Here is a 21,702-nt window from a genome sequence, read left to right on the forward strand (position 1 = left end):
TTTGCATCCCTCTCTCTCCCCAACTCTCTTGCCCTCTTCCCCTCCCCCTGGTCCTCCATCAGGTTTCTCCTGTTCTCCTGTTAGACCTGAGTGCAAACATATGGTTTCTGTCCTTCTCCGCCTGACTTATTTCACTTAGCATGACACCCTTGAGGTCCATCCACTTTCCTACTATATATATATATATATACACCACCTCTTCTTGATCCACTCATCAGGTGATGGACATTTAGGCTCTCTCCATGTTTTGGCTATTGTTGACAGTGCTGCTATGAACATTGGGGTACATGTGCCCCTATGCATCAGCACTTCTGTATCCCTTGGGTAAATCTCTAGCAGTGCTATTGCTGGGTCATAAGGCAGTTCTATGGATAGTTTTTTGAGGAACCTCCACACTGTTTTCCAGAGTGGCTGCATCAGTTTACATTCCCACCAACAGTGTAGGAGGGTGCCCATCTCTCCACACCCTTGCCAGCATCTATAGTCTCTTGATTTGTTCATTTTAGCCACTCTGACTGGTGTGAGGTGGTATCTCAGTGTGGGTTGGATTTGTATTTCCCTGATGATGAGTGATGTTGAGCATTGTTTCATGTGCCTGTAGGCCATCTGGATGTCCTCTTTGGAGAGTGTCTGTTTATGTCTTCTGCCCATTTCTTCACTGGGTTATTTGTTTTTTGGGTGTGGAGTTTGGTGAATTCAACATATCCTATAACTTTTACATGACCTCCTCTCTTCACACACAGGATGGTTCAACTGTCAAGACAAGTACAGTATGATTTCACTCATATGTGGAATCTAAACAAAAAGCAGAATCAGACCTATAAATACAGGGAACAGACTGATGGCTGCCAGAGGGAGGAGGTGTATGGGGAGGGGCAAAACGGGTGAAGGGGAGAGGGAGATACAGTCTTCCAGTTATGAATGAATAAGTCATAGGGATGAAAGACACAACATAAGGAATATAGTCAATGGTATTGTAATAGCACTGCATCGTGACAAATGGTAGCTACATTTGTGGTGAACACAGCATAATGTATAAATAAGCTGCATAACTATGTTGTGCACCTGAAACTAACTAACATAGCATTGGGTGTCAACTACACTAAAAAAAAAGAAAAGAAAAGAAACCCCAAACAAACCATAAGATGGTTTAAAACCAGGGAAATTCAGGAATTAGCAGATTGATATATGATTCTGACCATTTTCCAGACTGTTAATAAAGTGTCCTAATGAACCACACTGATGTGGTTTTGGTCACTTTTATCATTTATTCATCTCTGTTTTTATTCAATTAATATTCATCAAATATTCATAGTTTCTACTATGAATTCAGCACTAAGCTTGGCAAATATATAAATGATGGGCAAAACCAGAAAAGATTGGTCCTTCACCATGGATCTCATGGGTCAGAAGGAGAAAATGAATGTTAACAAATAATCTAGAAACAAATGGATCAACAAAGGAAATTTGTGGTGTCATATGAATATGCATAGGGATAAGACTGATTTAGGTCCAAATCCTACATCTTCTCCTTCCTAAATTTATTATCATGGGCAAGCCACTGGAACTTACTGAATGTCAGTTTCCTCATCTATAAAATGAAGCTATTAATGCCAACCATGTAGGTTTTTTCCATGAATTAAAAATTATCATGAAAGTTGTCTAATAATAATTGTTATAATGAGTAGACTAAGCTAACTTGTCCTTTTAGAGGACAGGATATCTCCCTCCACACCCCCCTTCTCCATCTCTACTAGCTTTCTTAACCTCTAATTCTACCAGAATCCAGGAAGCACATAGTTTTTCTATAATTTAAAGTTAGTTTATCAAAGTCATTGTCTTTCCAGAAACTGAGGAAAGACAAAGTAGAATTGCTTTAAATTATGATCTATTGAGTGTATGTCACATGCCAAATATTGTGGGTATTTATTACTAATTTTATCTCCCTTAAAGATTACAACAATCTTTGAGGTAGATATTATTTTTATCCCAAACTTACAATGAGGAAATTGGACCCCAGATATATGAAGTTATTTGCTTGGATAATATCTGCTGAATCGCAATACTTTCTGTGAAGCTATAATGGGGAAACTCAGTTTCCCTCCTGTGTCTTTCTTTTATGTGTGTCTCCTTCACTTTCCCACTTCTACCACACTCACAACACTCAACTTCCAGTCATTAATGGTCACCAAACGTGCAGAGTTTTCCCCCCATCAAGCAATTCTATGACTCCAGTTGAGTGTCCTATGAGTTAACCCGATTCTCATATTACCAACCTGGTGATAATGTCAGATCCCACAGGTTAAGAGCTTAGTTCCAGAAGACTGCTTCTACTCGAAGTAGAGTAGATGCCAATAATTAGTAATAGATTCTTAGGTTATCCATAGCTTTTGTCTAATTTGGCTACAAATTGGAGATTCCCATGATTCCCTCTTCAGGTTCAATTAACTTACAAGAGTGGCTCACAGAATTCAGAAAAACACTTACTTACACTTACCAGTTTATTAAAGGATATGATAAAGGGTACAGAAGAACAGTTAGATGAAAAGGTCCATAAGGCAACATTTGGGAAGGTCCTGAGTATAGGAGCTTCTGTTCCCATCAAGTAGGGGTGTATCACACTTCCTGTGTGGATGTTTGACAACATGGAGTCTATGGGAATCCTTTACTAGTAGGATTTTATGAAGCCTTCCTCACATAGGTACAATTGATCAATATGTCCATTTTCAGCCCTTCTCCAGAAAATGGGGGACTGGAGCTGAAGATTCCTTGCTGCTAATCATGACTTGGTGTGTTTAATGACTAGCCTTCATCCAAGAGCCATTCAGGAGCCCATTCAGGGTTGCCTCACTAGAGCAAATACCACTCCTGTCATCCAGGAAATTACAAAGGTTTCAGGAGCTCTGTGCCAGGAATTGGGGGGTGGACATGAATATACATATTTTTTATTATCTCAGAAAAGCCAACATGATCTTAATGTATCTCTCTAGTTTATCTGCCTAGTCTCCTTGCCAGTACTTTCTAGAATTTCTGAAATAGTAAGTTGGAATTGTATCCTGAATCTTCTTCCATCTCCTTTTGACACCCTTCTCTTTGGCTATGCTAACACATGCTGTATGTGCCAACATTCTGCTACTACCTCTGTGCTCTGGCAGGAATTGGGGCAAATTAATGTTCTAATTGAAGGGATGGCTTTCTGGGAAATGATGGCAATTTTATTTAATAGAGCTGCCTGTGCTATGAAAAAGAAAAAAAAACCCAAAGATGTGATGAAAGACTCTTACTCTGTGAAATGCAAAGAACATCAGGAAAGAATTAGCTGATGAGGCAATGTTTTCCTAATGTGAGAACAGAATGATCAACAATCAATTGCATAAAAGGAAGAGGCAAGAAAGTATATCCCAGTGAAAGAGGAGAGGAAGAAATAATGGAAAGAAACTTTGGTGACCTCATTTACAATTCAGATTTTGCCACTGCTTTGGGATATGGGGCAAAACCATATCTACTTTTATATACTTATGTGCAAAAAATATGAAAACCAAAAATCCTGCATATAACCCTGGTACCTGCATATAACACAAATAGAGGGAGAGCAAATAATATTGTGTAATTGAAGTAGAAAGATTCCTTATAACAGCTGAAGGGTGTCAAGTTTGCGATAAGTAGAGACTCAAGACTCCTAAGATTCTTTACATTTCCTCTGTGTGTGTGTGTGTGTGTGTGTGCATGTGTGTGTGTGTGCATGTGTGTGTGTGTGTGTGTGTGTGTGTGTGTGTGAGTGTGTGTGTGTGACATACTGTACCACTGTCTTGTAGGGAATTTACTGAATTAATACACAGAAAGATTTTATCATCCGATACTCAATAACTCTTTATGTAATTAATGAATAAATGAACAAGGAGAAAAACCACCTCAATTCTTTTATTTAACATGGGATAAGCTGAAAGTCTAGAGTAATCATTGCTCCAAATTCCTTCTTAAATGAACTGAGGCAATCATCCATGATGGAAGGTTTATTCTTTGAAGAGACCGGACAAAAGTAGTTCTAGCTATGGGACACGAGGCACAGAGGGTCACAAGAGTTGCACACTGGGCTGAACATAGGGAGAACAAGTCAAATTGTGCATTCTAAATGGTGAAACTTTCCAATCTTCTTCCCACATTTCCTCTCAGAGTTCTGACAACCAAACATATAAAGTAGGTTCGAGTTTTAAATTTTATTCTAGGAAAACTGAAAAGGATAGAATAGATAGATCTACAGAAACTAACATTGTGGGGTAATTTAATGAAAAGTTGGTTATCTCCCCATTAACATCCGATGCAATCCATAAATTAACAAGTAGAGTTTCCATTTAGGTTTTTGGTGCTTCATTCTTACACATCAAAGCACAGCTCAGATATTTGATGTATGTATCAAGCATTCCAAATAGTACAAAAAGCAAACAAAGATAATAGAGATAATATGAAAACCATAGAACAATTAAAATCACAGAAATTTAAAAACTCAAGAGCAAAATAAAATAAAACAATAACAAAAGTATTGAATTCCACTCTCCTCACCACTGCCAAAGAAAGAGAAAATAAATATACAAAAAGAACAAATGAAGAACAGGAAGCACATATTCATGTGATACACTGATAAATAGAGCTAATCTCTCAGACACTATGGAGTCCTGGAGTACACCCAACCAAAGAGAAGATGAGAATATGATGGCCAATCAAAGGATGGGAAGATAAAATGCAAAAAGTAGAACATCACAACATGGGAGTCTTTACTTGTGGTCCTGAGAACTCCCCAAGGAAAGGGATATAGAAGATGATGTACCTCTTCAGAAATTTCTAGAATACAACTAAATTCTTGTGTTGATATGTATCTATTTTCTTTCTTTAAAAAATATTTATTGGGAGGTAGTATCCTTGTCTAAGACCTAATAATATTCTAGAGGTCACTATATTAGGCAATCTAAGAATTTCTAATTGTACCTACTCCCTGACATAATAATCTAGATGACTGTTCTGGCTGATATTTTATTTTAGCTGACACATTTATAAATTTGTTATTTTCTAATTTTTAATAGTTCCTTGAACATTGTCAGCAGTAGATCACTGTTGAGTAACTACACTGTACACTGGTAGTTAACTTTATATATACTTGCTTAATTTTTACATTTGTAAATTGAAATACATTTGCATTTTCCAATACATAATGTGTAAGCAATGGAGGGTTCCTTTTGAACGTATTACACACAGACGAGTAACTTGTGCTTCTTGTAGGTTTATGGTATATATTTAAAAGTTCTGTTTGAGGCCTTGGTTTAAATTGTTTGAGTGTATAATCTACTGCTTCTGAGTTTTAGTTATACCCCAACATTCTAAAAACCTCTAATAAAGTGTCATATTGTACTATAGGTATTTATTTGCATATCTGCCACTTAGGAACTCTTCAAGGATGAAGAAATTGTTTTATGCCATTTTCTCAGTCCTTAGGATGGTATTTTAGCTCCAAGAGACACTCAATGCATGTGCATGAAATGCACTTATTAATAAAATCTTCTCGCAGACACTATGGACTCATGGAATACATTTTACCAATCAGTATATAAGAGTGCCAGAATGTAACAATAGAGTAAATATACCTTTCTGGGGCTATAGATATACAAAAGCTCAGGGATTTTTTTAAATTTATTTATTTTTGAGAGAGAGAGAGAGAGAGTGAGACAGAGAGAGAGAGAGAGAGAGACAGCGTAAGCAGGGGAGGGTCAGAAAGAGAGTGAGATATAGAATCTGAAGACAGGCTCCATGTTTTGAGCTAGCTGTCAGTACAGAGCCTGACGCGGGTTTCAAACCCACGAACCATGAGATCATGACCTGAGCTGAAGCAGGACTTTAACCGACTGAGCCACCCAGACACCCCTCTGTTAACTTTTTGCACCAACAATCTGCCATAGACTTTCTACTGCATTTTAGACATCAATTCTTCTTTCTCATTTTCTACTCAGTTAAATCCAAATAAAAAATTAGAAAATCCCTGAGCTTTTGGGGTGCCTGGGTGGCTCAGTCAGTTAAGCATCTGGCTTTGGCTCAGGTCATGATCTCGCAGTTCATGGGTTCAAGCCCCGCGTCGCGCTCTGTGCTGACTGCTAGATCAGAGCCTGGAGCCTGCTTCAGATTCTGCGTCTCCCTCTCTCTCTAACCCTTCCCTGTTCGCGCTGTCTCTGTCTCTCAAAAATAAATAAAAAGCATTAAAAATTTAAAAAAAAATTAACAGAGTAATTAGGGTTGCATATTTGAGATTCTAGTATTCACAACTTTTCCAGCTTTTAAAGTTGTTTTAAGTGTAGTTAGGGGCAAAAAGTAAAGTTGGGGCAAAAAGTACTTACCTCTTCTTCTTGTATGGCACATTAGTTATAGTAGGCTTTCCTCTTGTAGAATTACAGAAAAAGTTTCAAATAGAATTTCTCCACACAAGCTATGGTTTCATGCTCTTTGGGTAATCTGTCAAAACTATCCTTCTTAATGAAGAATTAGAAAACAGAACCCTGTCCATTATTCTTATTTTCTTTATTCATTGTGTTTCTAAATTTAAAAATGCTCCAATACAACTCACCTGTGACTTGAAAAGAATTTGTCGTCTATGGAGTTTTTGACTCCACCATAGATGACAATTCTTCCCACCCCCAAAGCACTCATACACACCCAAACAACAAAAAACATTACCTTGAGCTATGTAAGGTGTGGTTTCCTCTTTTGGAGGGATATTTGTGGGCCGGGGTGTAGGAGCAGGAGGTCTGTTTATAATAAAAGACCGGCTTCCAATTTTTTTCTTTGTACTCATATTGGCCAATATCATGTCATAATCACTGTCTTCAATCTCAGCAAATGTATATGGGTCTTCCTCCTTCTCTATTTCATTTTCTCTCCTTTCTTCTTCATTGGCTTCACCTCCTATTTCTTGTCTTGCTCCGAGATCACACCAGCTTTGACTTCTTTCCATTTGGCCTTCCACCATTTTCCCTGCTTATGAAATATTTAGGTGGCGGTTACTCTTCTATTATATGCAATATTATTGATGTCCTTCTGTCACTTTTTTGAAACTGACCCCCAAATAATTTATATATTATCCTATAGACTCCAAAACGATAAGTGAACTATATAATTTACTACCATCCTCCTGCAGTTTGTAATTGTTAACTTTGTTTAAAAAAAAAAGTTTGTTTGGGATGCCTGTCTGGCTCAGAGGAGCATGTGATTCTTGATATCAGGGGTATAAGGTCGAGCCCCACCTTGGGTATAGAGATTACTTAGAAATAAAATCTTAAAAAAAGTGTTTAAAACACATGTTTCTCTGAAAACATATAAGCATATAAACACTTTCTACATGGCTTATAAGGGATTTACTATCAGAAAATTAAGGGACAAAACTAAGACTCCAGTTCCGCTTGAAAACTTATTTTTCAAGCAGAATATGCTAAAAAAATTTTTCATTTGAAGTCATTTTACAATTCACAGGGCTTGCACTGGGTATTTTGCCTAACATTCAATTTCTCTGAAAACAACAGGGGAGATAGCCAAACGTGCCATTACTTGCTTTCTTACAGTAAGTATCACTGTGGCTTGGAAAACTGGGTTTCAGAAATGTAACTCTTGATTTCTATAAAACAGCATGAACCTCATTCTTAGAGAAAGGGCATTGAAAGTATGGCTTGTGACATGAATGTAGATAATCAAAGGCTTAAAGATTAATTCATATGAAAAGACTAATCTTTTATCATTTTAATACTCAGCAAAACCTTTCCATTTTTTCAAGAATGTATTAAAATATGTTAGTAGTAGTTATTTAGAAGACATAAGTCTCACATACCAATAAAATTTTTACTAAAAATTAGACTTAAAATTTTTTTAGTGTTTATTTTTGAGAGAGAGAAAGCAAATCGGGGAGGAGCAAGAGCAATGGAGACACTGAATGTGAAGCAGGCTCCAGGCTCTGAGCTGTCAGCTTGTGCTCACGGACCATGAGATCATGACCTAAGCAGAAGTTGGATGCTCAACTGACTGAGCCACCCAGGAGCTCCGAACATTAGACTATTGACAAATGTTTTACTTACAGCGTTAATGAAAACAATAAAATGGAAAGAATTTAAGCTATTAACTTAAAAATCATTGCTTTTCTGAGTTGTTCTGAGAAATCATATATGTGAACTAAGGGAGAACTACTCTCTTTCCTCTTTGGTGACAATCTGACCAAATAATTTCTAGTTTACTTATGGCTATTTTAGTGGAAATATGTATAAGCTAAGGGGAATGCCAAGCTGTAGAGCAAATTAAAAGTTATTATTTTAAGTAGTTCAGCTATTGAATGGGTAGGCTCATGAGGAGAAGCCGAGATCCTTCCCCAACTAAGTCTTAGAACTGATTGTTTCAATTAGTTTAAGCCAAGAAGTATTAATGCCTAAATGCCTACCACTAACATTCAAATCAGCATGATTTGCTTTTCTCCCTATGAATAATATGGCACTGAGATTCTGACTTCCTGACTTCTGTTTCACTGACAGCATAACAGGTGAAACCAGATTAAGTGTGTGGGAAACATTTTTATAGTGTTTCATTTTTAGCGGAATGTGTCAACTATCTTACTTTTATCAACCCATTTCCTGAGCTGTTAAACTCTCTTTGTTTCTCCACCCACCTTCCTTCCCAACTCTTTCTAAAGTTGGGCTTGTACCAGAAATAAGACATTTTTCTTTTTTATTTCCCAGTGTATCAGGCTCTACTTTTCATGTCGGAGTGGGGCCTGAGTGTCCTCAAATCAAGTTGTGCATGAGTAAATAAAGATGAAATGAAATCATGCCTCTCATTCTAATTTTTGCAAAAGAAAAAAATTAGTAGCAGAGTGTGTCACAAAGAGAAGACTCTTAAAAGCTGAGGACACCTGTTTAGAGAAGTATTTGATACATTCTAATTACAGGCTTAACGTCTTGGGTCTGAGTCAAAGAAAAATAACAGCAATTGTTGCCTAGCAAGTGTGTTCCAAAGACAAAGAGAGACAATGCATTCTTCACAATAAGCGTTCTGTAGTGTTTTATGGTATTATTATTTTTCTCCAGTGATTATGTCCACAGATCCATCTTGGGGAACCTGATGCTCAGGACAGGAGGAGGTGGCCCTTCTTCTCTCGGTGACTTGAAGGCCTGAGGAATCTCGTCCCAGAAAACAATTCCTAAGGTATCACTAGCGAAAATCAAAGAACCCAAAACATTCTCTGGCAAAGCAACAACAACAACAAAAAAGTGGTAGCTTCCCATATCTTGCTCAAAGGTCATAATCAAAGAATTTTAAGAAAAACTACTGACATGTTACTTTCCATTTATTTCCAATATTAGCCCTATGAAAGGATGAGGTCAAAAGGAACACTGCATATAAAATGAAAAAGTATAAAGTTTTAAAATAAAAAGTGTGGATTCTGTTTTATTTTGCTTCTTATATTTGGTACTTTTCAGAAGATAACACTCTTGGTTTTAGGCATCTGGTGAATGCTCTCTGTAGAGTAGTTTTAGGCCTCCTAACCAACATACTAGATATAAAAGTTTACATTAGGGAAAATACGATTTATTATTAGCCCCCTTAAGAGATTTAACTTGATGGAAGACAACTCTGTCTTCTTAACAATTTATTTTAATAATTATATAAAATTATTCACATCTGTAAAAAGTGAGAGAATAGACGAGAATTTTATTGACAGTGTACTGCTTACCTATGTCTCTCTCCCCAACCCCGGTGTTGATACACCTCCCTTCCTGATCTATTGCAACGGTTGATCAGAGCTTGGCACATAGTAGGTAATCAATAAATATTTGTTGAATGAGTGAAAGAATCAGAGGAGTGCCCATTATGTTTTCCATACTTTTCATTAAGCAGGACTTTCGATCTCTAAATTCAGGTCATGACCTTAGTAAAGGTTTATGTTCATCAACTTGAACCTCTAGAGAGATAGGACCTTCAAGGATATAAATGCTAAATTTTGTGGCTTCAAAATTCACTTTTTGAAACAGTGTTTATTATACTTTATAGCCCTCTAGACTCAACAGCTAAAGTATAATGGCAAACAGAGTTTTAATAATAGATATTTCCTTCATCTTATTAAAATTTCATTGTAAGAACCTTTTCTGAATTTGGAAAGTACATATAAAATAGTAATCAATACTGTGGGTGATAACTGGTGGCTGTGAGAGTGAACCTGGAGCTGGAAGTCTGTTAGGCCGTTGACACTCCAGCCAGAAAGCCCAACGTGGAAGCTCCTGTCCATGGTGCGCACTACTCCCGCCGCCCCCCGTCTATGTTGTCCGCCTCTCTCCCCGACTTCTGCCCCCATTACACACAGTGAATCTTGTGTCTGGGAACAAATGCAATCACAGCCACTTAACTGTTCCTTCACTTTTGCATATATTTTGTGTTGTTAGACTTTGGTCTCAATGTCGTGTGAGAAACCCTTTACCACTTGCTTTCCCTGCAGCTACCAACTGAGTGATGTGCCCAAGGCCATTTTCAAATCTGTAAAACATTAGCTTTTTCCTTTTGCCAGATGACTTTTCTTTTTAAATGAAAGTTGTCATTTACTTTTCCACATGATGCTTGAGGTTCATTTTATGTGAAGGACCATAGACTCTTTCCAAGTTTTATTTCTTTACTTATTAGAAGCTTTGTAATGAGACTGTTCTAAAAGAAAGGAAGGGAGATAAAGGGGGGATAGAGACAACGAAAAAGAGACAGAAAGGGAAGAAGGAAAGAAAGAAAGGAAGGAAGGAAGGAAGGAAAGAAGGAAGGACAGAAGGAAGGGAAAGGGAATTAATGGTAGGTATCTTTTGCCTGATTTCTGAGGCCTTAAAGGAACAGAAAGAAAGTTGTTCTTGGTTTTAAAAGCTAACCTCCCCTGAATAGATTTGCCACTGTGTTAGATGCTATGGAAGGCTGTCACACTTTCGTTGTTGTTTTAACCCTTGAACTTACCCTGTAACGTGCCATGCGTTTTTTCCAGCGGGAAGGCAGGAGCTACAGGTCGTGGTGGGGGAAGAGGTGGTCTGTTGCTCAGGAGGGGCTGTCGGGAGTCATGTTCTGGATTGTCTCCGGGAATGAACACATACAAGTCATCATCATACTCGTTCACAGAAGTGCCAACTCCAGCCTCTGTGAGGCTGTGCTCAGCCTCGGTGCCCAATTCATTCTCTTTATCTTCCTTGGCCAGTTCATCGGCCTCAGCTCCTTCTGCACACTGTCCGCTTTCAGGCTGAAATGCTGGGTTCTGTATGGCTGTTTATGATGAAGATGGTAGATTTCATTTAAACACAGCATCTGGAGGAATTTCATGTTTTCTAATTTCATACAGAAGTGGTAGTACTGCTAATAAAACTTTTATGATCTGATAGAGTGGAAAGCTGACAAATGCATAATTTTAGTGAATAGTCATTCTTGGGCTTTTGAAATATTTACCAAACAAACAGTTAAAGCTTCATTATATCTTGCTACCTCACTATATGACATACTCATACATACAATAACATTCAGGTTCTCTAGAGTCATTGTTTGAGCAGATTCATATATATGACTGCATTTTTACTGGAAAACAGCATAACTCACCTAAGAAGTAGTAAGTAAGTTATGGAAAAGATAAATACAAGGAAAAATAATAAACCTTAACTTTCTTGTAAATAATGCAATAAAAGTGAATCTATGATCTTTTTTAGTGAGTATTTTAATATATAATTATCACCAGGTTATATCTTAAATCTTGAAAACATTACTTGAGGAAACTGTTAATATTTTTTGGTGGAGAAGGCATCTGAATCACCAATCGTAGGCAAATCTTTCCAAGACTCCATTCTGTCATCTATAAAATATATCCTATCCTGAAACTTAACCAAATAATCCAAATTCCCTCCATCCTAAGAATCATGATTCCATCATTTGTTTTTATAATGTACATAATAAGTACCCAGGTAGAAAACTGAAAAAATATAATGCAATAATTTCAAATCTTAAAATCTTGTTGTCTAAATTTTCTTTATAAAAATTCTGCTTTAAATAAAGGATTCACAAAACACTAAAACAAACTTGGAATCTGTATTGGAAGGAATATGTGAATTGCTGTTATTGTCAGTGCCAAAGACAAGTGGATGACTGTTGTTTTAAAGTGTTGCTAAGCTGAAGTCTAGCTAAAGAAGCCAATTGGCAGAGTGTGGAGAAGAAGGCCTTTAAAAAAACAATGAAGAGTTGTGCTGTAGAAACTTTTCAGTTTTGGGAGAAAATTAGTCATGAAGAAAAATTGTGCCCAGGAGGGTACTCCATATTTCTACATGAAAGTTTTTTTTTTTTATTGTTCTTTCCTTTCATGTGAGAAAGAAGAAAGATAGACGAAGATTCTTTAATTAGAGACCTGGGCAGAGTAGCCAGCCGTTCATTCTTGCACAGATCTCATTCATCTTTCTACCTCTAACACCAAACATCGAGCCCGAGATAAAGTAGTCTCTAGAAATATTGATGGAGTAGACAATGCAGTGACTGAAAAGAAATTACTGCTTAAGCTAGCAAAGGGACTTCACTATTTCTGTCTGGGCAAATCGATCATCAACTTAGCATTACACTCATACTATAGGAAATTATTTGTAGCCACCCTTATGTTTATGTATTCAGTCAGTATTTATGTTTTATGTTTACACGGCTTAAGCAACTGAGGTCTCCTTGGTCCTTGTCAAAAATGCTCAAACCTGGAAACCAGCCTCGGAAGGCTGGATGTAGTAGGTAAGTGAGTTTTCACACTGATGGTGATACTAATGGAAATCTGCTAAGGTATGCCATGCTTCACCCATTATCTTATGAAAGAGCCTGAGGCCTGAGTTTAGTCACACAGAGTTTCCTAAACAAGAAAATTTCAAGTCCAAATCATCTTTAGAAATGAGGTTGTTCTCCATAAATAATTGAAATAATGTTTTCTCTTTACAGGAAGCTCTTCTGAGGATGAAATTTCATAATAAATACACGGTCATTATCAGTGATGGCCTTTATCATCAGCTTTATTACCATCAGAAATGAGGGATGCGTGGGTGGCTCAGCTGGTTGAGCGTCTGACTTCGGCTCAGGTCATGATCTCACAGCTTGTGGGTTTGAGCCCCCATCTGGCTCTGTGCTGACAGCTCAGAGCCTGGAACCAGTTTCAGATTCTGTGTCTCCCTCCCTCTCTGCCCCTCCCCTGCTCTTGCTCTGTCTCTCTCTGTTTCTCAATAACAAATAAATGTTAAAAACTTAAAAAATATAATGAAAATAAAATGTATGACTTTAAAACTCAGTGCATTAATTACGTTAGCATTATTTCGTGTTCTGCCATAACTTTTGAAGTTGTTTCCTGATTTTCTAAAGTAGGCTAGTTAAGACATTACATTTAATATTATCTGATTTGCAGATCAGCCTACCTTTTGAAAAGCTAGTGGTCAATAATGGTTACTGGGCATCAGCTGTGCAGTGTTCAAAGGGCAATCCCCCGGGGCAAGAGCATGCTTGATATGTGCGACACCATTGTGGCTGGGAGCAACGAGAGAAAGGCCAGAGGTGGGACCAAAAAGGTTACCTAGGGATCACCTTTAGATGATGATAAGAATTATAAGTATGATGAGGAGGTTAGAGGGAAATTTGGAACAGAAAAGTGATTCGTTCTTTCACGAAGCGTAGAGTATTCGAAGTGGCAAATGTCGAAGCTGCTGTTGCGGGGTTTCTCAATAGCAGTGGCGCTGAGATTATGGACCAGACATCCTGTGTCGTGTGGGGTATGTGTCCTATGCATCGTGGGGTACATAGCAGAATTGCTGGTGTCCACCCACTAGATGCCAGCTGGGAAGCTCCTTTCTCAAATCATGATGATAAAACACTGCTGTCCATTGACAAATATCATTGGTTGTGAGTAGAAGACAGTCATTCGTGGAGAACCACGGTGCTACTGCGAATATTCCAGGGAAGCTGTGGCAGCACGGCCTAGGACAAACAGTGAAAGACTGAGGAACCGCTGGATGCTGGCTATGCTGGGAAGGTAGAGTCAACAGTATTTTCTGACGACTGGATGTGGGGTGAGAGAGGAAGTAAAAAGCCAAGGGGGGACTTCAGGGTTTTGGACTAAATTAAATAAGGAAAGAATCTTCACTTAACTGAAATAGGAAAGTCGGCAGGTGGTGTAGGTTTGGAATTATCTGGCATTAGGATTTTTGGATTTGGAACGTTGAGTGGGGACGCCTATCAGACGTGCTGGTGAAGCCCGTTATTGTGTACCAGAGGGATCTGGCATCATGGGCAGTTATATACACGTGAGGAAACTGAATTAGTTCTAAGACATTAGAATATAGAAGCACAGCCTATTGCATCCAGGACATTAGAGAGAGACCTAGTCCACGCTTCTCATTTCCTAGCTGAAAAAACTAAGGTCTGAAAACAATGTGACTTTGTTTTAAAAAATACTGAAAAAGTAGAGTTGTCAAAAAGTCAAAATATTTGCATCAATCTGACTTGTGTATTCTCTCTGGGTAGGAAAACCTGGTGTTTGATTATTCAACACTGAACTTAATAGAAGTATTTCAATTGGCAAGATAATGTAGTAACGTCTCTCCACCATATTATAAATTAGAAGACATTCAGTCAATTAAACGTCTTTCCATGCTCTCCATGAACTCTCATGCTCTCTCTTCAGTCTAACTTTACCAGGCATACAAACCTTAATATAAATGTTACATATATAAATGTATATAACATGCATGAACACTTACTAGGAGAATATGCAAATATTGAAGTAAAATCATCTTCATAGTCATTTTCTTGATCATTATTTCTGCTAACTTCTGTTGTCTGAAAAAAAGAATATTTTTAATTCATCTTTTTTTATTAAAAAATTTCTTTTAATGTTTATTTTTGAGAGAGAGAGAGCATGAGTGGAGAGGGGCAGAGAGAGAGGGAGACACAGAATCTGAAGCAGGCTCCAGGCTCTGAGCTGTCAGCACAAAGCTGATGCAGGGCTCAAACCCACAAACTGTGAGACCATGACCTGAGCCGGTCAGACGCTTAACCGACTGAGCCACCTGGGTGTCCCTAACCATCTTAAGGCATCTGTATCATTACACATATCAAATGGAAAGTTAGTATCTGTGGAAATAAGAAGTTGTTTTAGTATTTCTTTAACTACTTTGATTATACTACACATCTCAGCGATTCTATTTGTGCCAGCTACAGTACAATTGTTCAATGACCCAAAGTATTAAAAGTATACAGCAGCAGCTGGACAGTTACAATAAATAATGAATTGCTTAAAAATGAAGCTTACTGATATTACTTTAAGATTCAAAGCAACAGTCATGAAATTTATGTGCAATAAATAAGTTTTGAGTAAAATTAAACCCAACTATTTCTCTTAAGAACCATGATCTTTCCTTCCTTTTTACATTTCTGGGGTGCTTAGATGGCTCAGTTGGTTGAGAGCCTGACACCTGATTTTGGTTCAGGACGTGATCTCACAGTTAATGGGCTCAAGCCCTGCGTTGAGACCTGATAGCATGGAGCCTGCTTAGGATTCTCTCTCTCCCTCTCTCTCTGCTCCTCCCCTCCTCAGGCTCTCTCTTTCTCTATCTCAAAATAAACAAATCAGCTTAGAAAATATTTCTGTATCTTTTACCAGTTCAAAAGAATTCTTAATTTCATCAAATATTATAATGCAGTGAAAAACAATGAAATTGCAAAATGGCTTATTTTCCATCTTTAAAAAGAAAAAAGAAACAGAGTAAGGGGATTTATGTTTGTTTTTCTGAAGTCAGTTCCACTACACTTAGAAGAGAGAATTACTGAGAAAATACAGAAACCTGCTATCTCTGAATTGCTGGTCTTGGTTTATAATCTCGGAAGGAGACATGGGGTCTACAGTAGTGAAACATACTGGTGCTCCTAGAGATAGGTAAGTAATACCAGGGGAACTGTCAATAATGAACCAATAGTTATTTAACTCATTTCTTCTCAACTGTGTGCCTCTACAAGTTTTTCTGACAGAAGAAGAACTGGAATATAAACTGTATCTGATTGAAGTGTGGCAGTAGATTTAGTTATTAAAGATATTTTGATAATTTACAAGATAATAGGGATAAGCATGGAAAAAGCAGTAATTCCTTAATAAATTCCTTTTTCTAAAGCTAGAGTTTGACTTTATTCATTCATCAGTTAAGTATATATGCAGGCCTGCTATGTGCTACTCTGTTAGCAATTAAGGAAAATAAGTTAAAAATAAGAGACATAATTCCCATTCTCTCAACTTCCATATTTTTATAAGAAGAGAAGATAAAATAATAAAAGGATCAGAAAACAATATTTTACTTATTTCACTACACAAATTTGGTCCTTAGAGGTGAAATGGAGAATTAAGGAAGAATCAGATAATCAGTGGCAAATTTTATTAATTTGCTTTCTGTGTGAGGAGATTGGATTAAAAAGTTATCTTGCTGCGTGCTGAGAGTCCTACTTCTCTAAAGGAAAAACCCACAGTCTCTTAGCTGGATCCGCTCCCTGTAATATCCCGGCCCACAGACAGCCCTTGCAGAACACAATGTTTAATGAAATTAAAATCATTCATTATCAAAGGTAAACTTAGAAGAGAACTTGTTGACTAAGGTTTATAAAGCTCCACATGGCTTGGCATCTAGCACTGTACAAATTGATCATAATATTCTGATTTTGAGGGAGTGAATAAAAACAATCTTCACATGGCATTTGGTTTCCAAATCTTGTTATGAGATTCTGAAGATATTATAATTAGCTTAACTCTTGCCCAACTTTCCACAGTGTTGACTTTAAGTGATTTTGCCAGCTGCAAAGCACATGGCAGTGTGTGGAATGAGAGTAAGAAGACATATACGTTTGAAGAATAACAAATGGGCCTGTCATATGTTATATTTTACCCAAAATCAATGAACTAAGCTGTAGAATCCGAGATAATATTCTAATGGAAGTAATAAAGCGTATACTTACTAAATGTTAAGAATCATGAACAATGTTTTACTAAAGCCATGAATAATAGCAAATTCTGAAAAATCTTCTTTGAAGATGAATTGTAGGAGTATGCTCTCTTAGCTCTCACTACATCTTTTAAGAGATTTGATTCTCCTTAGGTCATCTAGGAATATGGTCTAAAAGCAGAATCTTCTAATTTCTTATGAAAATTCTTTCTTTTTTGTTTAAAGTTTGCTGATTTATTTATTTAAGAGAGAGAACGAGAGATAGACAGAGAGAGAGAGCGAGTGAGCATGTACAGGTGTGTGGGAAGGGGCAGAGACAGAGGGAGAGAGAGAATCCCAAGCAGGCTCTGCTCTGTCAGCACGGAGCCCAACATGGGGCTCAATCCTATGAACCATGAGATTATGAAATGAGGTGAAATCAAGAGTCAGATGTTTAGCTTACTGAGCCACCCAGGTGCCCCAGAAAGTTCTCTTTATATAATAGGAATTGGAATCTTGAGTGTAACAATTACACAGGAAGTCCACCCATGAGAGTGGGAGAAGAAAAAAGGAGAATAAAATAGATGCAGAGCTGTGAGGGGGGAAAAAGTGGACATTTTCCTTAGTATGGACTAAAATTCTGTTACATTAGCCTGAGGATATATGCCCCAGTTTTTAGACAAGTTTTGATCTTACTTTCTGCCCGTGATGCAGCTCTGACAACTGCTACAAACTTAGGTTTGGCTCCTGACCCTGTAGCCACATCCTCATTCTATTTGGCAGTGTTTGTTTCAAACCCACCAGAGCTGTGGCTTCATCGATGAGGCACCTGCACCGTTATCGGACCATATACTTGGTTTGACTTCAGCCATCTGTCACTAAAATAGGAATGATAAGCTTAAAACTCATTCCTTTGTTCGGGTTGTAGTTATAAATGTAAAAAATAGTTACTCCTCGTTTAAAATTATAGAATCCAAAGTCTCAAAGGAACTTGTGGATAACTGGTTTATTCTCTTGTTTATACACTGATATAATACTAAAACAAAGAAAATGGAAGGGTTCACATATTTTCCCAACAAGAAGTTGTTTTTCATTGTAGTCTACAGTCTGGACTGCCCCACCCTCTTTACAAGTTGGCTTCTGGGTTCCATGCTTGTCTCTCTTCTCTTCTCACAGAATGCATTTTCTCTAGGTGATCTGATTCTGTCTTTAATTTATATCATGATGATTCTTGGGTATATAATTTGCTTCCAACTATTCTAAGGTCTATAGTTTAGGATTCAGTAAAGGATATTAGAATAAAGATTCATAAAAGCAAAGAGGAAAACCTAGAGGGAGAGATACCAGAAAATTCAGGAGAGAGAATGGTTGTGTCTATCCCAAAATTCATATATTGAAAGTCTCTCAAAGAAAATTCGTATGTTGAAATTCTCTCAAAGTGATGGCATTAGGTTGGGGGGGGGGGGCTCTGGGAGGTGATTAGGTCATAAAGAAGGGCCCTCATGAACGGGATTAGTGCATTATAAAAGTAACCTACAGAGATACTTTATCCATTCTACTGTATGAGGATACAGTGAAAAGGTGGCTATCTATGAACCAGGAAGAGTGCCCTCATCAGATATTGAATCTGCAGGGACCATGTTCTGGGAATTCCCATTTCCAGAAGAGAAATGAGTGTTATTTAAAAGCACCAGCTTATACAGTCTTTGTTCTGGCAACCGGAATGGATAAAGAGGATTTCAAGTAAATCCAAATATTACACGATTCACCAAGAGTGAAAAAGAACAGCTCTGAAAACAGTTCATAATATTTTGCAGTCAAGGTCACTGGTGACCCTGGTGAGAGGGAATTATAATGGAACTGGTTGAATTTATACTGGATTGAAGAATCTTAGAGTAAAATAGAAGTGAAGGATGGAAGGCAACGTGTGTAGAATTTCAAGAACAATGATGTGCATAGAGAAACTGCTTAAATTTTTCAAAAAATGAGTTAGAGATGTCAGCAAATGTGTTCTATTGCAGGCAAGGGCTATGAAGACAGTAGGTAATAACATCCAAAGCACACATGTATAAAACATGGTACTTGTAAGAGGAGGATATACAAATATGAAAATTGCATGATCCAAAACCTCAAGTATTTTAGAACTGTGAGGGAGAGAAGGAATATAGATAAGGCAAAGCTTTTAAAATATACATATACTTGAAAAATGCTACAATATAGAGAGAAACATAGGATCATTTCTGTTAAATGGATGGAACAGCGACATTTCATGGTAGGTGGTATTGAAGCTGAGTTTTAAAGGAGAAGTATAGTTTTAATCTGTAAAGAAGAGGAGGATGCAAATTCTTGGCTGACTGGCAAACATGACTGAAACAGCAGGAAGAGGTGGTGCATGGCTCCTAGTTGGTTTGATTAGGTTGCATGGAAGGATATATTTGAAATGCCATGATGTGTTTGTACATTAAGATTTTATTTTACAAACTTTTATTTATTGCTTTAAAATTTTTGATGTTTTATTTTTATTTGAGAGAGAGAGAGAGAGCGAGCATGAGCAGGGGAGAGTCAGAGAGAGAGGGAGACACAGAATCTGAAGTACAGAGCCTGATGCAGGGCTTGAACCCACGAACCGTGAGATCATGACCTGAGCCGAAGCTGGACACTCAACAGACTGAGCCACGCAGGCACCCCATATTTTATAAACTTTTAAAAGTTCTTGAATATGCAATTATTTTCCAAGAAGTGGGAAGTTGCATATTCCTCCCAATATTTGAGAAAAATAATTTTGATGATAGTGGGTAAGAGGGAAAGGGTGCTATTTTAATAGCTAAGGTGAAGAATATTGAGGACCAGTTAAAGAAAATATTTAATAAAGAAGGCAGATTTAACAAATATCAAGGAGGTGAGATGAACAAGATTTTTTACAGTTTAGATGCCAAAGCCTGGAGAAAAGGGGTCAAATATGGCAGTGTAAATATCTGTTCAGCTCAATGCTATCTGGTACCCTCCAGAGCACTCTTGTCATTTAGAGATGAGGGCACTGATAAAAAAATCTTTTCTATAAAATATGAGGTCAGAGTCTGAGGTCGATACTTATCAACATCTTAGGTAACCTTCACATTATTTAATGTAATATATGAAAATATATCTGTAATGGGTACATGGCCATTAAATGGTGATTCTTGCCATTTCTTTATGAAGTTAAGAAGTTTACCAATTTGGGAAAACAGAAAGCACAAGTATGGTGGTCAAATAAACTTTTAATTTGGTCAGCAAGACTCAAATATGAAACAGGCTGACAGAATTTAATTGAAGAATATCTACAAAATCCAAATCAAGTTGTAAAGATACCAAAAGACATGCTTAGATGTAGAAATTGAACAAACTATAAATTACATTTAATCAAATTTTACTATATTTTTTTCTTTGAAATCAAAAAAATTTAAAAATTTGCTATGAAATTATATGGATTGATTGGGCATTAGGGGCTCTTGAATAATACACTGAAAACAAAAACCATGTAGCTGTGTCCATCATTTAGAAATGAAATTAAATACAAGAGAGACATCTAGAAAGAAAGGGTTTATTAAAAGAGAGAAAAACACAAGAGAAAAGAGAGTAAAACTCCAAAAAAAATGTTGGAGATAGTCAGAAGGGGGATGTAATCACAAAGTCAATGGTCAAAGCTAAGAGAATCATTCTTTTTTTTAATTTTAAAAATTTATCTCTGAGAGAGAGACAGAGTGTGAGCTGGGGAGGGGCATAGAGAGAGGGAGACACAGAATCTGGAGCAGGATCCAGGCTCTGAGCTGTCAGCACAGAGCCCAAAGCAGGGCTTGAACCCACGAACTGTGAGATCATGACCTGAGCCAAAGTCGGACACTTAACTGACTGAGCCACCCAAGCACCCCTAGGAGACTCATTCTTAATGAACCTTTCTTGATTTTAGAATGGTATTCAGAACTCAACTAAAGCATCTTGAAGAAGAATGAATTTTTGGTACAGGCAACTTTATCAAAACATGCAAAACTCAGGGAAATTCTTTGTATGTATCTATACATGGCATGTCAGATATGTACAGATACATTTCCAAGCATGACAATTATCATTAACCTTGGTCAATAAGCCAATAAATACTTATTGAATGTTTGCTATGTGCATAATACTGCAACACTAAGAAAATTTTCCACGGGGTATACGAAATTTGTTACACATAATATGTCACCATGATGTTGAATATTTAGCTAGGAAAATGAAAGTGAAATGCATAAAACACTTACAGTCCCTGAAGTGTTTGGTTTGATTAAAGAGCACAATAGAAGATAAGAATGAAATCATTCTAGGTTGGAATAACTAGAGCTAGAATTTGAGAGTTAAATCTTGAATCTAGTTTCTGGAGCTAATGGATGAATAAACAATAGATGAATTGGTGGAATAAGAAAGAATGTGGGTATTCTTGGTGAGGAGAATGGTGCAAACAAAATCTAGGTTGAGTAGGTCATATACAGAGGCCAAAGAGCAAAGCTACCCCTTCAAAGGAGCAGGTGAATTTTTGGGAAGAACATGGGAATTTTGATACAAAGAGTGGAGTTGACATTTGTTTATTGTATCTCAATTGTGGAATATTGGAAATATTTATAGATGATGGTAATGATGGTGATTGATATTGCTATTAAACATCCCATCTATAAATACATGTAGG

The 21,702-nt window shown here is 37.2% G+C and overlaps 1 protein-coding gene across 3 annotated transcripts in view; it reads right to left on the reverse strand.

The window, feature by feature from the left end:
• BANK1 (B cell scaffold protein with ankyrin repeats 1) overlaps positions 1–21,702 on the reverse strand; it is a 278,763-nt gene that overhangs the window by 35,003 nt on the left and 222,058 nt on the right. For 2 of the 3 annotated variants that reach the window (XM_029942644.1, XM_029942650.1), the window contains 3 exons: positions 14,799–14,877; positions 11,005–11,304; positions 6,718–7,017 (listed from right to left, as the gene is read on the reverse strand). In XM_029942644.1, the coding sequence (XP_029798504.1) occupies positions 6,718–7,017; positions 11,005–11,304; positions 14,799–14,877 (679 nt within the window). The remainder of the gene's footprint in view (positions 1–6,717; positions 7,018–11,004; positions 11,305–14,798; positions 14,878–21,702) is intronic. The other variant, XM_029942661.1, reaches the window with a different exon arrangement.

This window comes from Suricata suricatta, chromosome 1, assembly GCF_006229205.1.
Source record: "Suricata suricatta isolate VVHF042 chromosome 1, meerkat_22Aug2017_6uvM2_HiC, whole genome shotgun sequence".
Lineage (NCBI taxonomy): Eukaryota > Metazoa > Chordata > Mammalia > Carnivora > Herpestidae > Suricata > Suricata suricatta.